This window comes from Orycteropus afer, unplaced genomic scaffold (genome assembly GCF_000298275.1).
Source record: "Orycteropus afer afer isolate SDZICR_OR568_19922 unplaced genomic scaffold, OryAfe1.0 scaffold00024, whole genome shotgun sequence".
In the NCBI taxonomy this organism is placed as follows: Eukaryota; Metazoa; Chordata; class Mammalia; order Tubulidentata; family Orycteropodidae; genus Orycteropus; species Orycteropus afer.
The window spans coordinates 12,543,694-12,560,764 of NW_006921611.1; the positions used below are offsets into that span (position 1 = coordinate 12,543,694).

At 43.7% G+C, this 17,071-nt stretch overlaps 1 protein-coding gene across 1 annotated transcript in view; it reads right to left on the reverse strand.

The window, feature by feature from the left end:
* Nucleotides 1–17,071, reverse strand: part of ANK1 (ankyrin 1) — a 348,995-nt gene that overhangs the window by 60,504 nt on the left and 271,420 nt on the right. The window contains exons 10-17 of the mRNA XM_042783661.1: nt 13,938–14,135; nt 11,898–11,996; nt 11,353–11,451; nt 10,764–10,862; nt 8,801–8,998; nt 8,128–8,226; nt 6,377–6,475; nt 1,719–1,916 (exon numbers count right to left, since the gene is read on the reverse strand). Coding sequence (XP_042639595.1) covers nt 1,719–1,916; nt 6,377–6,475; nt 8,128–8,226; nt 8,801–8,998; nt 10,764–10,862; nt 11,353–11,451; nt 11,898–11,996; nt 13,938–14,135 — 1,089 coding nt within the window. The remainder of the gene's footprint in view (nt 1–1,718; nt 1,917–6,376; nt 6,476–8,127; nt 8,227–8,800; nt 8,999–10,763; nt 10,863–11,352; nt 11,452–11,897; nt 11,997–13,937; nt 14,136–17,071) is intronic.

Sequence of the window (17,071 nt, forward strand, 5' to 3'; positions counted from 1 at the left end):
AGCACTTTGAAAGCACCATGTGCTATTTAAATATGTTGTTGTTGTTGTTGTTATGTGCCATCAAGTTGCCCGACTCATAGAAGTACTAACTCTCGCAACTGAAGCCTGAGCAAACAGGCCAGCTCCTGTCAGGCAAGTAGGTTGGGGTGCAGTGAGAACTGTCCATAATTATGTAGTAACTATGTGGGTCACAGGCCTTTAGGGTGCCTGGACCAATTCTTGGGATAGCACCAAAAATCTGCCACATGAGTGGTGTATGGATGAGTGAATTTATTTCCAGTACAAAAAATTACTCCATCATTATTCTCTCCTTACAGAAAACTCACAGAACTGCCCCATAGGGTGTCCAAAGCTATAAATCTTTATGGAAGCCACATCTTTCTCCCATGGAGCAGCTGATGGGTTCAAACCACCTACCTTTAGGTTAGCAGCCAAACACTTTAACCACCTTGCCAGCTGGTTTTAAATGGCACAACTAAGAAACCCAGAATCCTATTAAACATAGTGATGCTACCCTGACAGTTCCCTTCTTGGGGGTCACCTGTCTAAACTTTTGTAAAGGGAGCCAATGGATCTAAAGATTTTAAGAAATTTTAAATTACCCTTAAAATGCTTGCCTTTCTGAAACAGTATTATGTCAATTTATCATCTAAAGAAGGAGTTCTTCATATTGTATGGTTCTGTTTATATAAAATGTCCAGAAGAGGCAAACCTATAGAGACAGAAAGAAGACTAGTGGTTGCCATGGACTGGCAGCAGGGGGTGGGTGAGGAGTAGGGAGTGATTGCTGATGGGTGTGAGTTTCCTTTCAAATGTGAAAGGAATGTGAAGGTGACAAATGTGAAATTAGACATTGGTGATGGTTGCACAATTCTGGGAATACACTAAAAACTACTGACTTGTACAGTTCAAGATGGTGAATTCTATGATAAGTGAATAACATTTCAATAAAACTATTATAAAAGAAATGGTATTGTGAATCTTTCTTGGACCAAACATTCCTTTTAGAAGTTGATGGAAACCATGAACACTTCACCAGAAAAATGCTCGCATGCCCATCCTCCTAAAATGTGGGGTACAATTTTAGAAGGTTTCATGCTGATACACCCATAATCCCTGGATTGAAAACTTCTAGTGTAATGTATAGGTCAGTTTTTTTTTTTTTTTAAATTTACTTTGTTGTTTAGAATACACACAGCAAAACACCCATTCAACTATTTCTACATGTACAATTCAGTGACATTGATTACATTCTTTGAGCTAGGTCAGTATTTGTAAAAATACCTTCTCCCACAGAAAATGAATTTTTAGCACCAAATTATTTAACACATTCCTGAATATAGACACTGGCCTATATTTGGGAAAGTATATTGTAGGTTTCCATATCGATCTTCTTTGCAGATTCTTGAGTCAATCTATTTAGGATGATATAGTGGCTTTGGCATGACATAGGCTTGGGATCTGACTTAGCTATGCCACTGATTAGCTTGGGACTATGCAACTTTTGGAATCTGTTTGAATTTGTTTCCTTATTTATGAAACCGAGATAAAACTTGGACAGGGTTGTAGGGATTCCATACAGACACATGCACATGCATATACACATCATCACCCAACCCAGAATCTGGGCACACAGTAGGTCCTCAGTATTCTATCTAGTTAGCTGACACCCATACATCATTGAGACTATAGGGCAAATCAGAAGGTGCCATATTTACCTTGTTCCCCAGGTTGCCGTTGGCTTGTCTGGAGAGGAGCAGAGCAACCATCTCTGCATGACCCTCCTGGGCAGCCAGGTGGAGGGGTGTCACTCCTTGCACGGATTCTGCATTTGCTGACCCCCCATACTGCAGCAGACTGCGAGCAACCTCCATCTGGTTCTGCTTGGCAGCAATGTGCAAAGGGGTGTAGCCATTCTGAAATAGAAGAAGCCACCCGTGCCTGCTCACAGAACGCTGAGCTCCAAACATGGATGCGTGCCTTAACATTTAAATCATCTGCTCATACACTTACTGAGAAGGGCCAGTGTCAATTTCGTTAAGAAACAAACAAACAAACAAGATCCATTTAATCTGGAGACAGCTCTCAAGACTCCCACAGCCAGAAAATGCCTTGTTCCTTTTTTTTTTTTTTTAATAATCTATTTTCTGTTATCACACTCAGAAAAACTGCTGGGCAAGAAATGCTCTGTCACCAAGAAAAGCTAGGATTCAATTGTTGTTGGTGTTAGATGCTGTTGACTCAATTAGGCAGCCTATAGATCAACTAGAAGGCTAGGTAAGTAAGTAAATTACCACATCCTACAATACCAAAACTAAAAAACCAAACTCACTGCCGTCGAGTTGACTTTGATTCATAGCGACCCCTCCTTGGGTTTCCATGGCGGTATCACTATGGAAGTAGATTGCCCCACCTTTCTTCTGAGGAATGACTGGTAGGTTGGAACCACCAGCCTTCTGGTTAGCAGTTAAATGCCTTAGGCACTACGTTATTAGAGTCCCTACAGAAAGAACCAAAAAACCCAGCCAGAGGATAGGGGTTTGCAAGACTTTCTCAATGAAAGAAGCAGTATATGGATTTGCATTCTGGATAGGCTTCTTATCTCATTGCAGACAGGTAACGGTCTATAGACTGGCTGGCTTGGTCATCACTGCTACAAGTCATTTTCACCTACATTCTCTTTTTTGAAGTTCACTGAACTAAATAAGGTAAGTCAAACAAAAAATAAAAGTAATCCCCCAAATAAGTTGCTGTCAAGTCTATTCTAACTCATGGCAACACCCTGTGTGTCAGAATAGAACTGTGTCCCACAGGGTTTTCAATGGCTGATTTTCTGGAAGTAGATCACCAAGCGTTTCTTTCAAGGTACATCTGGGTAGATTCAAACCTCCAACCTTTCAGTTAGCAGCCAAGCTGTTAACCATGTGCACCACTCAGAGACAGACATTATTAATATTATCCCATTAAATGTCTTATCTGATGTTACTTAGTAAGGAGAACAACAGATAATCCAACCTTGGCCTTCTGACTCCAAATCCTGGGTTCTTTCAACTAGAACAATGCTTCTCAAGTGCCAACATGTAGACAAATCACCTGGGATCTTGTTTAGAAAGCAGACTCTGATGCAGGAGGGCCCAAGATCCAGCATTTCTAACAGATTCCCAGGGATGCTGCTGGTCCACAGATCATACTTTGATTGGCAAGGCCCAAGAGGAAGGCCAGGCCTGAGGGCCTCCTGGGCAGGACTCTCTGGGCCTATGCCCAGCCCAGTCCCACAGCAGATAGCCACCTAATGTGTGATTTGTTGTAAGGTTTCTCTACCTTGGCCAGCAGTCCTCTGGCCATCCTGTTGTTGTTATTGTTGTTATATGCCATCGAGTTGGCCCCGACTCACAGCAACCACTCCTTGGATTTCCGAGGCAGTATCACTACGGAAGTAGGATTGCCCAACCTTCCTTCCGAGAAGTGGCTGGTGGGTTTGAACCACCAGCCTTTTGGTTAGCAGTCAAGTGCCTTAGGCACTATGTTACCAGAGCGCTGGCCATCCTAAAGGACTGAATTCTCCCCCTGCCAGCCTCTGGCTTATTATGGAAACCAATGCTTCTGATTCTACCAGGATAAAATCCCAGTTTTAAAGCATTGGAGGACAGTAGAAGGGATATCAGGATCAGTCTGTACAATAGATTTTATGCAAAAATGAAAAACTATAATTAAATTGAATTCAAAATTGCTCTCCTTGAAGAATCATGTAAATCATTCAGTGTACCTTCTTTTTTTTTTAATTACAAGTAAACATTAAATTCCTCTTTGTCGGTTGTGTACACATAACAAGACTGGCATTTTTATTATAATAAAATGTATTAAACAAAATAATCTTTTTTACTGCATCAAAAAAGAGGAGAGGAGGGGGGTGTTGGTCAATGGATCACAACTGGTTTGGAGTTGGAGGGCCTACAGTCCTGGCTGTAATGCCACCTTGGACTGTGTGACTTTGGGCAGGGAGTGAAGGTCTCATATTCTCTAAGACAAAGATCCTAGACTGTCTATTCAATGCTGTTGTCAGGATGAGGTGGGATAGGGCAGGTGAAGCACCTCCCCAGTGCTTGGCCCAGAACATGCATTCATTACTTGGGAGCAACTAGGACTTCTTTTAAGTACCCAGGGCATTGTTGTTGTTTTTGGGTGCTATCAAGTTAATTTTGGCTCACAGCAGCCCCATGTGGCAGAGTACAACTGCCCCTTAGGGTTTTCTAGGTTGTGATCTTTACGGGGGTAGATCACCAGGTCTTTCTCGTGGGGAGCCACTGGGTGGGTTTGAACTGCTGACCTTTCAGTTAGCAGCTGAGCACTTAACTGGTGTGGCACCAGCACTCCACCCAGGACAGTAGCTCGAGAAATTTGCAATGCGTTCGTCAGGAGTCCCAGGCCACTTGGGCAGCTATAAATGTTCACCCTGGCAAGAACAGCACTCTGTCCTGGCCAAGGATATGTTTGCTCTGGACACGGCTGGGGTTATAACCCAGAGAGGAGATCAGCCTTGGAATATGGACTGCCCTCTGCATGTCACCAGAATCAGGACAGAAGGAAATGAATGACCTTCTGTAGGTGACAAAGGACGACTAGGTGAAAGAGTCAGGGAGAGCTTAGAGAGGGATACAAGCCAGTAAAAGGCTCCTCTTTCCAAAGAAAATGAGCTCATCCAAAGGAATGCACAAGAGAAATCTGTCAAACTGTTAAAACAATATCAGCATTAAAATTAGAAAGGGGAGGTTTGGTTTGGGTGCAGAGAGATTTGCATGCGAAATTCTACAAAATTGCCAGACTACTTTGGAAAGTATTTTTTGCCATGGAAACAAAACCCATCTGTACAGAGTTTGTGCTTGGATTTAGCACTCCTTAAATATCATGAACCTGGCTCCCGTTTCTTTTATATAAGTAGGAGAGTGAGGAGGAGGGAGTCCAGCTTTTTTATTTTTAGAGGCAGGAGTAGCCCACATCTCAGCAGCGCCTGCCTGCTCAGTCTACACAGTGACGTGGGGCTTTCTACAACAGTAGCAGAGCCAGAAGCCCAAGGAAACAAGGGAGATCTGGGCAATGCTGTGTCTGCAGAAAAGTGACGCCGTAAAATTAAGATGAGCATGCGTTCTCAGGAGGGAAAATGAACTGCAGCCCCGCTCTGTTTTTCACTGACCTGGCAACATCTGCCCTGCAGGTGTCAGCTGGAATCCTCCGCAGACCCACCCCATTGCTTCTTCCGTGGCATACAGACAGACACCTGCAGCCTGACTGAGTGCTGGTCTCTGTTCTCCCATAAATTGCCCAACCCATTCCCATGTGTCTTGACTGCGTTATCAGTCTGTGAGTGTCCTGGATGTGGAGACTGCTAGTGTCTTTTGTGTCTTGTATCCCTCAGCCTTGTACTCTCTTCTCTCCTCCTGTTCTCTGCCCCTTGCCTCTTTCCCCCCAAACACACACAGGGCCCACACTCTTCAGCAACTCTCAATCTCCTACAATGGGCAGCCTGTTTCCAAAGAAATGGCTCTTGTGTTCAGGCTTTTATCCCTACACCTCAAACTATCGCCATCCCAATCTGGTCTTACTTAAGCAATGCATGTCTGCTCCTTTTATCTCTGGTTCCCTTAAGGGTCAGTGAATACACTGCTCTGAGCAGCTCATTTCAGAGGATAGGTGACAACGGGTTACTGGACATACGTGTAACATGTAATACATAGGGTGTGTCTCATTCAAAAAAACCAAAGCACCACATTCCAAAAGACTGAACTTATAAAAGAAATAAATCTGGGGTGGTCATTTCCATTCAAAATAGGTTCCTTGCTTCAAGCTTCCAACAAGTTCTCTCACAGCCCTGACGATTTCTCCAAGTGTGATTGCTGTGCCTTCAGCATTAGACCACCTGGAGCTTATCTGTTAAAAATGAGATTACTTTGCCTTCTTGAACTCCCATGGAATTGGAAACTGACTGAGCACCAGGCTCACCACTCCCTGGGAGATTCTTATACCTGCTGAACTTTAACAGTCAGTTTACAAAACTTAGCTGACATGCAGCTGCTGGGGGAATACATTCAGTTGTGTAAAATAAATTCCATGTTGGTGAGGTAAGCTGTTGCTAAGACGTGTTACGCATTTCCCATCCCATTCCTGGTCCCCAAATGGTAGCAATTATACTGCAGGTAACATTTGTGAAGCTGAGGTGAGATTTCTGAGATAAAAATAAAAACAAAACACAAAACCTTTTCAGCTGCTTTTGAAATAACCCTCCCTGAAGGACTGGCGGGTGACCTGCTCTCCAGGGGACAAGGATATGAGAGCATCTCAGTCCAGAGCCTCTAGTGTGTGAAGAAAGGCAGGGCCTTACCCAAGCAGGACTGTGTGGAGAGCCACCCCGGGGAAGCAACAGCTTGACGATGTCCAGGTTGTTGTGATGAACAGCCACATGCAGAGGAGTCAAGCCATTCTACAGAGGGGTAAAACACAAAAGAGAACAGCCTTCATCCAACAGAGTTTCTATCATGGATTCCTTGAGCTATGTTTTATTACTGTTAGTTGCCACTGAGTAAGGCCTCCAACTCATGGTAACCTTATGCACAATGGGATCAGACCAATGTGATCCATAGGGTTTTCATTTGGCTGATTTTTGAAGTAGATTGCCAGGCTCTTATTCCTAGCCTGCCTTAGTTTAGAATCTCTGCTGAAACCTGTTCAGCACCATAGCAACATACAACAAGCCTCCACTGACAAACGGGTGGTGGCTATGCAAAAGGTGCACCGGCCAGGAGTCAAACTTAGATCTCCTGCATGGAAGATGAAAATTCTACCACTGAGCCACCAATATATCCCTTTAATCTGGTTAAAAAGAATTCCAGAGCCAATCATGACTTGAAGTCACTAAAAAGCATAACAAGTTGGACTGAGCAACCTCATCATTGCTGTGCGGGCCAGGTGGTACGTGGAGCAGGGCAATCAAAATGCTCTCAGTGTTGGATTACCCAGTAAGCAAGGTAAGTACAGGCTTACTTGTGCTAATTTACTAATCTGTAGTGAACTATATCACATTTTTTCACCACATCAAAGATTCTATTTCTAGGTATGGCTGGCATCTGTCTCTCTCTCAACTCCACACATTTTGTGTGTGTGTGTGTGTGTGTTTGTGATTTGGGTGAAAGTTTACAGAGAAAATTCATTTTCCATACAGAAGCTCACATACACTTTGTCTCATGACATTGACTGCAATTTCCCACAGTGCAACAGCTCTCTTCCCACTCCCTCCCCATAGTTACCTCTTCCCTGTGTCCATCCTTCCATGCACTCCTGCCCCCTGAGCTGTCTCCCTGTGCATAAGCAGCCCTTCTTTCTCCCATGATTGATCTCTCCAAGGAGTGTATCTACTTAAGGTAAATGTTCAACTCATATGCCTGTCTTTTGTTTGGCTGGAAGCCATAGGAGGGTTCAATTCCAGATCTGAAGGGCAGCTAGGGGCTATAGTCTCAGAGGTTCTACCAGGCTCTTTCAGACCAGCAAACCTGGTCCCTTTTTTTTTTTTTTTTTAATGATTTTGAGTTTTGTTCCACATTGCTCTCCCACTCTATGCAGGATCTCCTACATAGATCTCCCTCCAAGTGGTTGACAGTGGTAATCGGGCACCATCTAGTTCTTCTGGTCTCATAGTCATATAGGCTGAGGATCGCATGGTGTACCTGTCCCTTAGACTAACCTTTTCCATGTACCTTTGGTTTTCTTCATTCTTCTTTACTCTGGATGAGGAGAGACCCATCTCAACCCCACATCTTTGATGGGTTGAGAACCCATGTGAAATTGAAACTACATGTGAAGTTGTTAGATTAGTAAGTAAGCACAAGTAAGCCCAAGCTTACCTTGCTTATTGGGTAATCTACTCCTGTACTTAACTCAGAGTAGGTGAGCTATTCTTTCTAAAATGGCAAAGGCTTTGACAGAAAGATTAGTTTTTCCACAGGCCCTTTTCTCTAGGTGGCTTCCCATTAAAAAGATGAACAAAATAGGTTAATGCAACAGCTATAATTCACAAGTAACAAGTTTAGTCATTGCCCTTTCCTGTAACCTAAAGGAGGGAGGGACATTCCAACTCACTTTTCCAGCGGCGTTTGGATGTGCATCCCGTTCCAGCAGCAACTCCGCTACCCTGACCTTCCCGTACTTAGCTGCCACATGGAGAGGGGTAAATCCTTTCTGAGGAGAAACACAGGCCATCAGGACTATGAGGAGACACAGCTGCCCCCACTGGAGAAAGGGCCCAAGGCAAAGGAGGTTTACCACCGTAACTGGCATGGCGATGCCAATAAAATATCAGACAAAGCAATTTTTTGGACTCTTCTAAGAGGCCAGGGATCTTGGGAATCAGCAGCTTCCTTTACCACTCACCATTTCTACCTCTTTTGTGATATAGTATAAAGCCACTGTGTATTGTTATTTGGATGTTAGCTACTTAAGGGCAGGAGATGTCTTAGTCTTTGTTGAATCTCCAGCACCTATGCATGTTTTGTCTAGAGCAAAAGCTCACAAACCATTGTACCACGATAAGTGGATGGTAGCTGGGTGGGTGTATGAGAAGCTGTGCTTCACTGCTTTTTCTGGGGAAGGATGACAGCCCATCAGGCCCACAGATGGTGGCCAGTCCTGTGGGTACCAGCCCTTCCAGCTGTCAGCATCATCATCAAGGTAACAAAGAGGATCAGGCAGATACTCCCTCCCACACACAGGTCCAGTCATGACCAGTCTGTGGGGAAGAGGAAGAAGGATGTACCTTGGTCATGCAGGCTTGGGATGCTTCCTTTTCCAGAAGGGCCTGGGCTGTTTCCACATGGCCCTCTCGGGCTGCAATGTGCAGGGATGTGTGCCCAGCAGTGGTGGCCAGGTTGGGGTTGGCATTGTTTTCTAGCAGGAGCTTCACCATGTTTGTGTGGCCGATGCGAGCTGCACAGTGAAGCGGGGTCTGGTCATCCTGGACCCCAAAGTGAAAATAAAGAACAGGGAATGTTGAGCTTACCTAATCCAACTCTTCATTTTATAGAAAAGGAAGTTGAGGCCCAGAGAAGTTAAGTGACTTTCCCAAGGTCATGCAGCTAGTAAGATGAAGAGCAGGGATTCAGATCAGGTTTCTGACTTATAGAAACCAACATCGTCTACCTTATTTAATTCTTCAAATTGTTATTTCCACTTAACTACCCAAAGGCTCAAGGAGCCCTGGTGGTACAATGGTTAAGTGCTTGGTTGCTAACCAAAAGGCTGGCAGTTCAAACTCACCAGTGGCTCCGCAGAAGAAAAGATGAGGTGATCTGTTCTAGTAAAGATTACAGCCTAGGAAACCCTATGGGGCAGTTCTACTCTGTCCTATAGGATCGCTATGAGTTGGAATTGACTCAATTTAATGATGTACAACAACAACCCAAAGGCTCAGCACTGCCATCTGTAAAATGGGGATAATAATATCTACCTCATAGGGCTGTAGTTCAGATCAGACAGATACTGTATATCAAGTATTCTGCACGGTGTCTGGCACAAAATAAACCAGTTGCAATTGAGTTGATTCTGACTCATGGCGACCCTTGTGTTTCAGAATAGAACCGTGCTCTACAGGGTTTTCAAGGCTACCTTTCAGAAGCAGATTGCCAGACCTTCCTTCTGAAGCACCTGAGGGGACTCAAGCCTCTAGTCTTTTGGTTAGCAGCTGAGCATGCTAACCATTTGGACTACCCAGGGACTCCTGGCACCTAATAATCAAAAAAAAACAAAAAAAAAAAACCCAACTCACTGCCATTGACTCAATTCTAACTCATAGCCAACCCCCATAAGGTTTTCAAGGATATAAATCTTTGTGAAAGCAGACTGCCTCATCTTTCTTCCGCAGAGTGGCTGGCAGGCTCCAACCACTGACCTTTAAATTAGCAGCCAAATGCCTTAACCACTGCACCACCAGAGCTCCTTCTTGACATGTAATGGGTAATAAATTGTGATTGCCATTACTGTCTCCCACATGGTGCCAGAGCAGACATTCTTGTCTCTGCTTGAATTCCACTTTAATTGCCTCTATGTCAGGGGTTGTGGAACACACTGCTAAAGGGTAAGATAACATTGTATCCCCCACTCTGCCATACTTCCTATTTATGCCTGATGGCTGAAGGGGTTCAATCATCTCTGTCACTAAGGTAGGGAGCCTGGAGGCATCCTTCATGTGGTCCAAACACAAATCACTGTCTAAACTCTAAATGCAGTCTTCTGTCTTCTGTTGGGTTAGGAAAGCCTGACTTTGCCCACATGCAATCAATTTGCAAATTCAGCAGCTTTCTCTTCACTCTCCTAATCACTCAAGAAAGTGTTTTACAACAAGAAGGAATCATCCAATTTTAGATCAAGTAATTCCTGACTTATGTTCACTGGCAACATTTTCTTAAAAAAAGTTGCTTCTTTTCTTATACTATGACTGCTGTCATCATGAAACCCTTTCTGCCCAATAAACACTGCAGGCCAGGCCAGCTGTGTTCCTTGAACTTGAGACTTTCATTATGCTAGAAAAAAAAAACAACATAGCTCTCTGGCACAAAAATATCTCCTACAGATTCTGAGAGTTTAGAGCCTAAATAAGAATGACAAGAAATCTTTGTGCTACAAGTGCTGCAGCCAGGCCTCTAATTAGGATAGATTTCTCCCCATTGCACTTGAATTTGCTTACACTCCAGGATCCTTCTCTTCCCACCTCCAAAACTCACCTTGGCCTTGGCATTGACTTTGGCTTTGTTCTGAAGCAAATATTTGGCCACTTCCGTGTGTCCTGCTCTGGCTGCCATGTGTAATGGGGTCTCTACTTTCTGTAAAATAACAAAATTATAGAAGTGTTAATACATGCTGGGTTTCCAAAAGGACACATACAGAGCTTCAAAGTGCTATCTTAGGGAATCTTGGCAGATTTTCATTCAAGAGGTGGCGTTACCCCAGCAAGCAACTCTTTTAGCCTGGTGATGCCTGGTGTGTGTGCATGTGTATGTATGTGTATATATTCTAGGTTCACTTAAAAGGAAACATCAGGGCTAATGAATGTATTAAACAATGTAAATCTATTCTCAGATAACACTTACAGAAGTTCCCAAATTATGGTCCAAAATAAAAACTCCAAGATTTACAGATGTGTGAAAGTTTAATTGGGGAAACATCAGTATATGGGGATGTTTTCCTCAAGTCTGAAGCCCCCACTCATCTGAGAATTCTATCTGTATCCCAGGAGAGGATATCTTCAGAGTTCAGAGCCCCTCTCTGAGCTCTTGGCCCAGAGGAAAGAGCCTTGCTTTCCCTATGACTTACCACATTGGAGACATTGGGCGATGCTCCCCGTTGCAGGAGGTTCTTCACAATGGAAAGGTGACCCATAAAGGAAGCTACATGGAGGGGTGTCAGGCCAGACTAGAACACACAAGAGAGGGGTGTAAAAGCAGTCTTTCTCTGCTCCACCAAAGGAGTGAGAGAGCAATATCTAACGCTTTCTTGCCTCTAGGGGTTCCACAAATTGTTCTATAAGAAAAGGGAGTTAAAAGAGGTGGGTTTGCTTCCCAGAAATGGCTGGAGAAAAATCACTGGGGGCAAGTTCTACTCACTTTGACAACTTGAAAAATTGCTTCTGATCTTAGAAAGCTCACTAAGACATGACATATTCTGTTGTCTTAGTCACCCCTGATTTATTCCTTCAAACAGTCTACATTTCAATTTTTACCTGACATGTACAATACACATCCCTGAAACTATGCATGCACAAAGCTACAATGAACATCTTCCAGAGAAAGGAGACATGCATGTTATTGGAGGAAGACCACAGCCAGGGACTGGATGCTCATCTGCAGAGCGGCTCCTACCTCAGTGACAGCATCGATTGAGGCTCCGGTCTTCAGCAGCAGCTCCATGACACGGATGTGGTTTTTCTTGCAGGCGATGTGTAAGGGGGTGAAGCCATTCTGCAGCCCCACACAAAGGGAGACAAGCAGAAGAGCTTAAACACTAGGCCAATGAACACTAGGCCAAGGAATACCCAGAATATCACCTTGCTGTTCTAAAAGGCAGACTCTGCCACAGACTTTTAGAAGATACCCAGAAAATACACTGCCAGTTAATACAAATCACATAAGAGATGGGCAGCTTTCACTTTATACACCAGACATGCTCCTGAACATGTTGTTTATAAACTCCATATGAAAATTTAATCACATTTTTGGATGCACTAAAAAGAGCCTGCTATTTAACGTTACCTTAAAAACCAAAAACCAAAAACCAAAAAACCACCCAAACCCACTACCATCAAGTTGATTCCAACTCACAGCGAGCCCCATTGGGTTTCTGAGGTGATAAATCTTTACAGAAGTAGATTGCCCAGTCTTGCTTCCATGGAGTGGCTGGTAGGTTTGAACCACCAAGCTTCTGGTTAGCAATCAGATGCCTTACGCACTGTGCTACCAAGAGCTCCTTAAAGTTAACTTAGCAGGAAATTTACAGTAGAGTACATTTGTGAAGTAGACCATATTCCCTCTTCCCTGAAACCACTGATCATTTCAGTAAAATGGATTTCTGTGTATCAGCTCTACTCTAAAGTGATATACTAGAATATATATCCCTGTGAGGATAGTGATTTTGCTCATTTGTTTGTTTTTACTACTTTATCCCCCTCAAAACCAAATCCACCGCCATCAAGTTGATTCCAACTCATATTGACCCTCTAGGACAGAGTAGAACTGCCCCATAGAGTTTCCAAGGCTGTAAATCTTTATGGAAGCAGACTGGCCTCATCTTTCCCCTGGAGAGCAGCTGGTGGGTTCAAACTGCTGACCTTTTGGTTAGCAGCTGAATGCCTTACCCACTGCACCTCCAGCTGCTTTTTTTATCCCCCTAGGAAATGATTTTCAAGTGTGGGCAATTTTGTCCTTTAGGGGACATTTGGCAATGGTTGGAGACATTTTTGATTGTCATAACTTGTGTGTGTGTGGGGGGCAGTTACTGTTGGCATCTTGTGTGTATAAGTCAAAGATGCTGCAAAATATTGTACATTGCACAGTACAGTCCCTACAATAAAGAATTATCAGGCCCAAACTGTTAATAGTGCTGAGGTTGAGAAACCCTGCCATAGAACAGTGCCTGGCAGGTGGTAAATTCTCAATGAATGCTTTTTTTTTTTGGAATGGCTGAATGAATGAGCCATCTTCTGCCTCCCTGGAGGATATCCTCCCCCTCAGTTTGGCTCCTCTGTGAATGGCCAGGGGAAGGTGGTGTGTCATGGGCATGCTCTGTGCACAGCGCCAGCCTCACCACAGCCTGGGTGACCCTGGGAGCTCTTGGTCTAGGGGATGAAGGAACAGAACCACGGCCAGAGGGGGAATTTGTTTTAGGTCTAAACTTCCCTCTCTATGAGTCCCATGAAACTGTCAACTGTAAGCCCCTCTGAAGAGGAAGCATGTTTAGTGGGGCCACTCTAGTCACCCCAAAGCAGGTAAAAAATCCAGGCTATCTCTAATAAATTCCTGCCCCCTGAGCTCCAGGCCTGGCTCAGACTGGAGAGGTAGCCCCATCCCACATACATACCATGGACACTGCCTCCTGAGTCAGGTCTCTTAGGCCCAAACCACCCTTGACCTCAGCCTGTTATCTAGAGGCCACGGTTACTGAGTGTAAGAGGTGACACCCAGCTGGAAGTGGAATCGAATATGGAAGCATGAGTAAAAACCAAGCTGTTATCCTGCATCTGCCTCTGGAGCCTAACCAGGTACTAACACTTTTGAGGTACTAAAGCTTCGGAGCAATTCTAGGTGCAAGCTGTTGCCTTTTCCCTGAGGCTCAGTCACTCAGCTCAAATCCTATCTCCATCTGCCTGTGCCCCTCTGTACTTTCTCTAATAGCCTCCCACTCACCAGGGCTCTGGAGTTTGGTTTGGCCCCTTTATCCAAAAGGACCTTGGCCACTCTGTGATGACCGCAGTGAGCTGCCACGTGGAGTGGAGTCAGGTGGTCCAGAGTGATGTCGTCAATTTCTGCATTGTATTGCAATAGAAGTCGAACACAGTCAAGATGGTCTCCCTGAGCCGCCATGTGAATTGGGGACAAGCCATTCTAGGTAAGGAGAGAAAAACAAGAAATCTCAAAGACTTCTTGGGGAAGAACATGGAAATTCAGGACAATGATTCATAGTTAACTTTTCAGGCATGTATATTTTGTCTCCTTACTTACAAGCTTCATAATTTTGATGACTGTGCTTAATATTTCTTATATGTTCTACAGCTCCTAGTATCTGCACATAACACATATACCCAAAACTCAAAATGAAAACCACTGCCATCGACTCAGTGCCAACTCACAGCAACCTCATAGGACAAAGTAGAATTGCTTCTTAGGGTTTTCAAGGCTGTAATCTTTACAGAAACCGACTGCCACATCTTTCTTCCATGGAATGACTAATGGGTTTGAATTGCCAATTTTTGGTTAGCACTGAGCACTTAACCACTGTGCTACCAGGGCTCCTTAACACACATTTTGTTGTTGTTGTTATGTGCCGTTGAGTCGGACCCAACTCATAGCAACCCCTCCTTGGGTGTCCGAGGCAGTATCACTACGGAAGTAGATTGCCCCATCTTCCTTCTGAGGAGTGGCTGGTGGGTTTGAACTGCCAGCCTTCTGGTTAGCAGTCAAGTGCCTTAGCCACTATGCTACCAGAGCTCCCTTAACACACATAGCGGTCCTTAATTAATGTGATTATGAAGGAATGAATGACAATGAAATAGAATTTCATTTAGAATCTAAATCCCTTGGTTCTTTCTTTGCCCCTAACAAATGCACACTACTCAAAAATTCTTTGAAGGATGTTCACTGTTTCTCAGACAGCAATTTGTTAAAAATAAATTCAAGACAAAGGAGACTCAGCCACTCATTCATTCAAACATTAATTCAACAAATATTTATAAAGTATTTGATGTGCACAAGGTATGGATTAAACGGGGGAAACAGAAGAGAGTAAGACAGTCCCTGGCCTAAGGAAATTTAAAGATTAGCAGGTAAAATACAGAGTCCCCAGGTGGTGCAAAGAGTTAACACGTTTGGCTGCTAACCTAAAGGTTGTAAACTTGAGTCCTCCCAGAGGTGTCTCGAAGGAAAGGCCTGGTGATCTACTTCAGAAAAATCAGCCATTGGAACCCTCTGGAGCTCAGTCCTACTCTGATACACACGGGGGCGGGGGTGGTCATCGTGAGATGGAAGTGAGTTGATTGGTTAGGTAACAGACATGAAAACAGGTAAATCGCTGCCATTCAGCGTGATAATGTCAGGCAAATGCATAATTAAAGCATAGTGATGAGGAAGGAAGACAGAGTCACTGATGAGAGCAGAACATGGGATGCAGGCTTCCAGAGGAGGTAGTATCTGTGCTAGGTCTTGACTGGAGCAGAATGGAAGTTCACCAGGCAGACAAAAGGGAAGAAAACCCCAGAGAAGGGAACAGTGTGTGCAAAGCCACAGAGGCAGCAATCCTAGGGTTACTCAGGGATCTCTATGGAGTTTAATATGTATGAAGGAAAGATGTGATAGGGAGCAAGGAGCAGGAACCAGAGAGGTAGGTGGCAGCTATATCATGAAAGTCGTGTGCACAAAAGAATTTAGAATTCAGGTTCAGAAAGTGAAGACGGAGAGAAGGATTCTCAGCAAGGAAGAAACACAATCAGTCTGGATGACAATTAATGGTGGTCACCACTCATTGCATTTTGGAAAGGCCATACCATATTTCCCAATTGTCTGAAAAATTGGAAGTTCTCAGTGAAGAATTTTCCTAAGTATCCTTTTTAGCCCCATTCTGATAATATGGATAATACAAATTCTTTAATAATTTAGGCATATTTATGTTAATTTAAATAAAGTTCTCTGTGAAAAAAATATTTAAAATTGCCTGACCTAATAATATAATTAGGTTGCTCTGGTAGTGTAGTGCCTAAGGTATATGACTGCTAACCAGAAGGCTGGTGGTTCAAATCTACCAGCCACTCTTCAGAAGGAAGAAGCAGAAATCTATTTCTGTAGAGATACTGCCTCAGAAACCCAAGGAGGGGTCACTATGAGTCAAATCAACTTGACAGCAGTGAGTTTTTTTTTTTTGGTTAATAATACAATTAAGGAGCTCTGGTTGCACAGTGGACAAGGCACTTGGCTGCACATCAGAAGGTTGCAGTTCAAACCCACCCACTGTTCTACAAGAGAAAGATGAGGCAACCTACTTTTGTAAAGATTTACAGCCTTGGAAACACTATGGGAGTCGCTATGAATTGGAATTGACTCAATTGCAGTAGGTTTGGGTTTGGAATATTATAACTGCCTGTAACAGGTCTATTCATTTGTTTAAAATTTTTATCATGATTTGGGTGAAAGTTTACAGACCACATTCATTTTCCATACAGCAGTTCATACACATTTTGTTTCATGGCATTGACTGCAATTCCCCACAATGTAATAGCTCTCTTTCCACTTCCTCCCTGTAGTCACCTCTTCCCTGTGTCCTTTCTTATGCATTCCTGTCCCCTGATGTATCTCGCTGTACAAATATTGCCCTTCTGTTCTCTCATGATTGATCGTTCTAAAGAATGTATCTACCTAAAGTAAATGTTCACCCTAAATGCCTGTATATTGTTTGGCTGGAAGCCATGGGAGTGAGTTCAATTCCAGTCCTGAATGATAACTAGGGGTCATAGTATCAGGGTCTTACCTGGCTCTATCAGACCAGTAAACCTGGTCTCTTTTATGATTTTGAGTTTTATTTCACATTGTTCTCTCACGCTATCCAGGATCTTCTGCACTGATCCCTTTGCGAGTTGATGGAGGTAGCTGATTGCCATCTAGTTCTTCTGGTCTCATGGTCATGTATGTAGACTGAGGTTTGCATGGTCCTCTAGTGCCTTGGAATAATTGTTTCCATGTGTCTTTCGTTTTCTTCATTCTTCTTTGCTCTGGAGGAGGAGAGATCATTGTTGCATCTACATGGCCGCTTGTAGTCTTTTAAGATCCCAGTC